General features: G+C 43.1%; 1 protein-coding gene across 3 annotated transcripts in view; it reads right to left on the reverse strand.

The window, feature by feature from the left end:
* GFRA1 (GDNF family receptor alpha 1) overlaps window positions 1–8310 on the reverse strand; it is a 306417-nt gene extending 298107 nt beyond the window's left edge. For 2 of the 3 annotated variants that reach the window (XM_069099036.1, XM_069099034.1), the window contains exons 1-4: window positions 8004–8310; window positions 7540–7835; window positions 5989–6282; window positions 4408–4491 (exon numbers count right to left, since the gene is read on the reverse strand). In XM_069099036.1, coding sequence (XP_068955137.1) covers window positions 4408–4491; window positions 5989–6282; window positions 7540–7579 — 418 coding nt within the window. In that variant the 5' untranslated portion in view covers window positions 7580–7835; window positions 8004–8310. Of the gene's footprint in view, window positions 1–4407; window positions 4492–5988; window positions 6283–7539; window positions 7944–8003 lie in introns of those variants that run through there. The other variant, XM_069099035.1, reaches the window with a different exon arrangement.
* Between the last annotated feature and the right edge of the window lie 6 nt (window positions 8311–8316).

Below are 8316 nucleotides of genomic sequence, written 5' to 3' on the forward strand. Positions count from 1 at the left end.
TTACCTAAGCATTCCACCCTTTTGCAAGACCCTCTCCCACCCAAAGAAAGAGCAGAGTCTCATTGTGATTGGATACAATAGCAACACAAAAAGCATTTATTCTGCCTTTAACAGTTTTGCAAGGGGAAAAAAAAACCTTAACTGGGAGTAGGAATACAATAAACATATTATTACATTAAAGCAGAAACAAAGTCATGTCCTATTATATTCACAGCACAACACAAAAAAAGTAATGTAATATGGGAAATTTTTAAAAAGCAATGCAGGGGAGGTTTTAGACTACCCAGGGATACAGATCTAGGTCCATTTTTGGACTTGCTAAAGTAAAAGCATCAGGACACATCGAGGGCTGAACTTCCATCAAATCAATTCAGCATTTTCCAACCTGACCTTCCCTTTCTCTTAACCATTTTCTCCTTTACCAGCTTAGTCACTATATCCCAAATAAGCAACTCTGTGAATAAGAATGTAAAACTAAGAACTGGCATCTTCCAGTCTCTGCATCAATAGTCTGAAATCTCAAGACCCTCTTTTATATACAACAAAAACGTATATCCTCCTCCTTTCTGATCAGCTTTCCCAAAGCTCCCCTAGGCAGGCAACCCTATGCTTTCAAATTTTCCCAATATTTTCCTTTGCCCCCTCCAGGGTTTCCAAAATTCTGCCAGCAAGCTCATCTTCCTTCCTAGTCACTGATCACTTCTCTCTCCTCCTCAAACTTTTACTGGAAGAAGAAAGGAAAAGCCAGAGGAGGTTAAAAGAACAGAGAACTGCAATTCAAAGGGACATGGATGTTAAACACTAATGTAATTTTTCCAATCTTCAGAAACTCCTCCACTCTCATATTAGGCCCCCTTGATCCACCCCTCACTCCCATCCCACTCTTCAGTTTCCTCTGCTCTGCTCTAATATCCCTCTTCCAAACAGCCCACCCCTCCCTCTATATACTCCCACATAGCACCTCTTCCTCACACTCAGGACCCCTAAATTACTACCCATATCAACCTGTAGAAAGTTCCCCTCTCTCTAATCCCCTATTAATCTAAAATTTTCAGCCAAAAAGTTGCCAGGATCACATTACCCCATTCTTTTATTCCTGTACCATCTGATTTCTGATGAACTATATATCCTTCAGGGCAGAGACTTCACATTTTCTGAAATCAGTTTAATCTTCAGTTTTCCCTCTGTGTCACTGACACGGTATTTTACTGACAATGCTGACAACTGCAGTAAGTGGCCTATGATCTCGACCAATTAATAAATGACTGCAAAAGTCAGCTGTGGACTTGAGGGGTTGAGTCCAGACAAAGAGAGTGTGAGACACAAAAGACACTCAGCTAGATTGTGTTTTAGTAGGGAGAGCCAGCACATGGCTACGTGCATACATACAAGGTTATAGAGATAAACATTTTAGCCACATTTGGCAGGACTTCAACTCTGATTGCCTCCACATCTGCAAAGGCAGAAAGCTGCTGCCCAGACCCCAGGCAGAGGGATCTGAAGACGAATTATTTCTTCTAAAAGCCAGAATTTGGGCTTGAAAAAAAAGCAGCATTTGTCAACTCTTCTACTGCCTTTATATATCCTGTAAATACCAAGCTCTACTCACATGCATTATTCAAGGAAACAAAATCAAACACAGTACCTTTTGATTTTCTTTTTCACAAATGCAATGCTGTCATCAAAATAAGAGTACCTATTTCACAGGGTTCTTATGAGGATCAGATAACATATGTAGTGTGTCTTACAAATGCTAAACTTACATAAATGTCAGCTAATTAAACAAAATTTCAAGCTCATTAGAGTTCAGGAAATCAGTGGGCCTAGGCCTCTTCTCCTCTTAAGAGTACATCATAAAGTCTCAAGGGACATTGGTGTACTTCTAGTCTACAACCCAATCTCATTTTGCAAATGAAAAACTGACTCCCAGATTGGTTAACCAATTTGCCTAAAATCACACAGATTTTAAGTGGCTGAACCAAGATACAAAAACCCTGGTCTCCGGCATCCAAATTCAATTAATGCTCTTCCTACTGCAAAATATAGTCATATGCCTCCTAGCAGACCTGGTCAGTCATTTATGACTGCTGCCTTTCAGAAATACATTTATCACAAACCCAAGCATCAGATTTTATTATTAAGTTGCCCTTGATTAGGGGCAACTAGGTGGCACAGTAGATAAAGTGCCAGGCCTAGAGTCAGGAAGACTCATCTTCCTGAGTTCAAATCCAGCCTCATATACTTACTATCTAGGTAACCCTGGGCAAGTCACCTAACCCTGTTTGCCTCAGTTTCTCATTTGTCAAATGACCTGGAGAAGAAAATGGCAAACCACTCCTGTATCTTTGCCAAGAAAACCCCAAGAAGGGTCACAAGTTGGACACACTGAAAAGGACTGAACAACAATATCCTTGATTAAATGATGCATTTGAAAAGAAAAGAGAATGCTTAAAAACTAGCAGGTGAAAGGGAATTTCTGTCAATAAGAGGCTTATTGTCTCCAAGGCCAAATCAGGACCACTTTGTTTAAATGCTCAAATAAATACAAGGCATTAACAACTGCCTGAGAGGCAAAGCAGATAGAGAATAGACCTCAAGATCATGAAAACTTGGGCTGAAATCCTGCCTCTGATCTATAGTGGCTATACAAAATTATGTGATTCCCTTAAAACTCTCAGTGCCCAGGCATCTCCCTAAGAATATAAATTAACAAACAGCTGATATCTGCATTGATAGGCTGAGTTTCTTACAGGAAACTTCTTACAATGATGAAATCACAGGTCTAGGAAAAAAATGTGCAAGAAAACAAGCTAGATAAATCATGGAAGCCTAAGAAAAGTGCTTCTGGTTTCCCACAGACCTAGAATCACAGAGCATGGCAGTGCTAGGAGTCTTAGAGATTACTTAGCCTAGACTTCTCTCATTTTAAAGATGTAAAAAACTAAGGCATAGAAGTGATTTGTTCAAGGTCATAGATTTAGTGGCAAAAATGTAATTAGATCCCAGCCTTCCTAACTTTCTGAATCTCTCTCTCTTTCTCCTTTATTCCATATTCCTTCTTCCTGCTTCCCAGTTTGGCAAGAGCACAGCTGGCCCAACAGAATTTTACAACAGGCCCAAATAGCAACAAGATAAAGAAAGAAAAGCCCTGAATCTAGACATTGGAAAAACCCATATTCATAAAGCTGGTTCCACCACTTCCTTATAATTATGGTCAAATCACTTCATCCCCTTGGGCATCTGTTTCCTCAGAAAAAGAGCACTTAAATGAGATGATCTTCTCATGTACCTTTTCTGCTCTAACTGCAGTGAACTTGAGCTCCCATTAAGAAAATTCCAGGACATCTAGTTCCTTGGTGACCACGGCTGGCCTCAAGTGAATCCAGAGAATCTGAATAGAAATTATTTCTATTTCTTTCAATAATATGCTGATACCCCTTACCCTGGATCTGTCCTCTTTCCTCCAAGCTTAGTAACCTTCCTCTCTAGCCTGTTAATGCTATGGCTCTCTGGACCCCCCTATGCATGCAGTACAAGGGAAATTAGATATTTAGAACATATAGCATCTATACCAGCAACAAGCGATATTATGATATGGTATTAAATTCAACATCAGTCCCTATATTTTTCCACTTAGAGACAACATATCATTTTTGATGGATAGATCTTCTAATGGGAAATATTAACAGTGAATAAGTAAATACATCTGTCTGAAACATGCCTATCATTACAGGAAAGTACTCCTCTCCATTATGCTTAAGAAAACCTTAAATAATATCCCTTTCATTCAAATCAAAACAGAAACTGCTCTGAAGGTCCAAATACACAATGTGAAGCAATACTTTTGAAGAGATGATTATAGCACAGGAATATGTTCTCTAAAACAATGCAAACTTGATTTATTTTTAATATTAAGGGATTATTTTTTGTAAATGATCTGATTTCATCCTTTGAGTTAAAAGGCAGGGAAAACAACACTGAGTTCATCCAAACACCGCCCCCCCCCACCCTCAAACAAAGATTATCTTCAGATCTTCTGTAATGTAAGTTACAAATGCTGAGAGTTAGGCACAGTTACCACTGTATGATAAAGAAGGGAATTTTATTGCCACCTACAGGCAGAACTGGCATTTTCTTCCCAAGAGTTGACCAACTGCATTTTTTAGAACCACTATACACAACCAAGACCACTTGCTTTTTCCCAACTAAATAATTTCATTTTAGACTTTAAAAACCACAAAATTCTCTTAGAAAGATTTACACTTTGTCCAGCTTACCTATAATTTCCCAGATACACATATTCACCCTACTGTTGTTACCTACACTAATGCAGTTAAACAGAATTCAAAGCAGTTCATTTAACACAGGCAGCTGGCAGTTTCAATGAAGAGCTATAAATCTGCTTACCTGGCATATGTGGGACTAGTCGTAATATATCTGATAATCTGCTGTTAACTGGTTCATATGGGGAATCTTCAAGCAAGTCATTTCCTAAAAGTAAAAGAAAGATTGGGCTATTTTTCAAGCAGATTATCTGAGGCTATCTGGGGCTCTCAGTATCATATTGTTTAACTGAATTCTACGTATTCTATTTTAAAAATAATTTCATACACATTATTTTCACTTGCTATTCTATTATCTATAGCACAGAAAAAAATGATACTGAGACTTCCAAAGATTTAAAATTCATATTTGTGAGTTGTTTATTTCTTTTAATTCTCTCCTCTTTTGTTGTTCTTCTCTCCCAAGAGTGCCATGAAAACATTGGAGAGCAATCCAGTGTGTCTTGCCAGAAACTCCCCCACTCTACAGAATGGGATGAAATCACAGAAGAACAAGCTAGTGACATCACAAATCCTGCCTGCCTCCTGGAGCCAATGGAAATAAGGTTGGAAAGAAGTAAAACATCTCTTCTACTAAAAACTCTACATTGGTAACCAGAAAACAGGTACTGCCGCTAAAAATGGGATAATTTGTGATGGACAGTTTTAATCACAGATATGAAGAAAACAAACTCTAGATTCCAAGAAAGTCCCAAAGTTTTAATGGAAGTGGTGTCAAATCAAGGTCAAAATCATTCATTGTCAGTTGTTCAGTGACAGTTTCAGCGGGTGATTGAATGAACAGGATGTCTGTACTGTATCAACAAAAGCAAAAGGCCTCAAAGCCTCAAGAACAGAAAATTCCCCTTGGAATAGGCACTGGTGACAAGTGGATTTCTTCTCCAAAGAGCTATTTCTGTGATCCAAAGTTTAACCACACCAGCTGGTTCAAGACACCCTTCTTATGCTCATCTAAGATGACAAATGGCTTTTCACAATCTGTCTTTGATCAGGGCTTTTGGGTGCTTTTTTTTTCTTTTTTTCTGAGGGAGGTTTGGGGTGGACAGTCAATACAGAAAAAAAAATCTCTGGCCTTTTTAGAGTTAACACTTGCATCTTTTCTCACAATGGATAAACCACTGATTCTATGAATGATGAGAACAACAAAAAGTAAGGTACTTAGGACACATTCTCTTAAGTCTCCAGTGATCTTTGTGGAAGCCAACTCTCCTAAAAGAGAATTCACAATTCTTGGAAGGCTCTCTACATCTGTTCCTGCCCTAATCTCTTTAGAAAGGTCGCCTGGGTACCCCGTGGAGGACGTCCCCTAACCTTATAATCCCTATGTGCATTGCCCAAGAACAAGAAAGCCACGACTGCCTCAGCAGCAGGAAACACCAGCTGCTGATGTTGCCTGGATCTGATGAAAGGTCCTCATTCTCAAACCGAACAGCAACCAAGTGGAGAATGAGGTCAGCTCCCTTTGACTGGGCTCGCTGCACGCAGTGTAGCCAGCCTGCCCGGGACTAAGTGGGGAAGTGGGGGAACCGGGGTGGGGGAGTTTGGAGAGAAAGCTGGGAGGGAAATGGAGAAGTGAGGCTGGGGGTGGGGCGGGGCGGGGTCGGGGATTTAAGTGAAGAAGTCCGGGTGGGGGTTGGGTCCCTACCCTGCAAGCTTTGGTACATGCTCCAGTAAATGCGCAGACAATTCTTCTCCTTCTTCATGCCCCTCTTACACCGGCAATTGTAAAGTGCCTTTTGCTTGAGAGCCTCCATAGCGTTCCTACACTCATCCTTCGCCTCCAGCCCAGATGCCAGGCTGAAGTTGGTCTCTTTGCCCGCCACGCACTGCCTCAGGGTTCTGTACTTGGTACTACAGCTCTGCTCTTTGAGACACTGGTCGCTGGCTTTCACACAGTCCAAATGGTCCCCGCCACTGACTTCGGCTGTCAAAAGAATATCTAGGAAGGAGGAAGAAAGGGAAGGACGGGTGAGAGATACACGTTGTTCCCTTTAGGTAAAGGGTTCAGCCTCTGGAAGACTCTGCTCCCCACCTTCTCCCAATACTTTGCTCTTATAAAAGGGAATCTGATTTTAAGCTTATTAATGAGGGGCTTAAAAAGCCTTCCATTCACTTTCTTGCTTGCATTACCCCATGTTAGGGAGGGAGTGACTTTTAAACGTATAGAAAGAAAATGTGTGTGGTAAGGGGTGGAGGTTTCTACTTGCTGGTCTTTTGGAGAGGTCACTCCTCTCCTAGCCCTAAATCAATGCCCTCACACTCCCAACTGGGCAGATTTGGTGAGTAGTCAGGCTTGCCTTTCGGCCAGTAGGGGCCTCGGGTTTGCTCTCCTCTCAAGAATCGGCTGCCACAGAAAGACAGCAATCAGCTTAGCTTGCCCCATTTCAACTTGTGGGAGCGCTGGGCTTTTGACCCCCTAACGGAGAATTCTACCCTTGAGTCTGCTTCCCGAGGATAATGCAAAGTCCGGTTACTAACTTGCTTTCAGGCTCGGGGCCTTTCGGGCTAGGCTCAATAGTGAAAATTTCCCCAACCCTCCCACCCAATACTCAAGGCTTCCAGTGAAAAAACACCCACTGCCCACGCCAAGGCGCTGGAACGCTGGGGTTGAGGTAGGCGTGGTGAGGGATGATTTGGATTTATAAAGCAGACGGAAAGTAAGTGGGAGGAGGGGGACGAAAGGAGTCCGTGGAGATGAGATTGGGTAAACTGAGGCACGCAAGCAGCCAGTTATTCCGGCAACAAACGTTGAGCGGGTAAGCGAATTCGGAAAAGTTTTTCCCTGTAGTTCGTTGTTCCAACACATCTTTTGCCCTCTCTCTAACCTGAATCAAATCGCTTCCATAATTACCCTGGGGTGTTCCGGGGTTTAAAAAAAAATACAGTGATGCCCCCCACTGGATGCAAACTGCAGGGGAGTCGAGACAAGGTCATGGAATACCAAAAAAATAAATAAATAAATAAATAAAAGCAAAATCACGAACGGAAGTTGGGGGTTGGGAGGGAGACCTGCCCCCTTCCTAAACCTGTAGAGTTTCTTTATAAAAGGATTAATAATGTAATCCAGTTTCCCCAAACAACTTCACCACCACAACCACCCCCCCCCACACACACACACACTTCCCCATCCCACCCCATGCTGGGGGCAGAGGGAGGGGGCACTGGTATCTGTCATATTCGAAAAGGGACAACTTACCCACGAGCGGCAGCACGAAGTACAAGGTGGCAAGAAACATTGTGCCGAGCGCCCAGCTACTGGTCAACCCCCACAAAGAAATAATAATAATTAGCAGCCGTCCCTTGCCGGAGATCAGCACGTAGCGATCCCCCAACAGCCGCACTGATGATTCTGCAGCCCAAAGTTCAGATCCATCGAGTTCAAGAGCAAACTCCGTCCGCAGGCACAGCCGCCGCTGCTGCTTCTGGGGATCGGAAGGCAATGGAGGGGCTTGAAGGATTTCTGAGCTTTTAGGATTTCAGGTCCGACCCAACCTGGAAGGGAGAGCTAGCTTTGAAATTAGAGGCAAGAGAGCCTGGAGCCTCCCACCTCCTCCTCCTTATGTCTGTCTGTCTCTCTCCCCACCTCTCCCCCCACCCCCAACCTCCTCTCCCCCGCCTCAGGAAGCTTTTGCTTGGCTGGGGTGCTCTGCCCACCCCCACCTCGGTTTTCTCGCTGGGAGGGTCCTCTTCTTGGGATGCGTTTTTAAAAGCCAGAGAACGCGCCCAAGCTGCACGAGAGCAGCCGAGGAGAGATGGATCTCCAAGGAGGTTTCCCCAAAAGTCCGAGGGGGTGTCTTGTTCCGGCTGCTACGGTGGAGCGCTGCCGACTGAATGCATGCACAGAATTAAATAAATAATGTTACTTTCCGCTGGCTGGGAGCGGAGCCCTAAGCAGCTTCCAAGTCATAGTATCTGCCGCAGCAGCGGCAGCAGTGGCAGAAGCCTGCTGATGTTGATGGAGTCCCCTTTTCAT

The sequence above is a fragment of the Petaurus breviceps genome, unplaced genomic scaffold (genome assembly GCF_028583685.1).
Source record: "Petaurus breviceps papuanus isolate PSGF00001 unplaced genomic scaffold, PetGlider_PUasm1.0 37, whole genome shotgun sequence".
Taxonomy (NCBI): domain Eukaryota; kingdom Metazoa; phylum Chordata; class Mammalia; order Diprotodontia; family Petauridae; genus Petaurus; species Petaurus breviceps.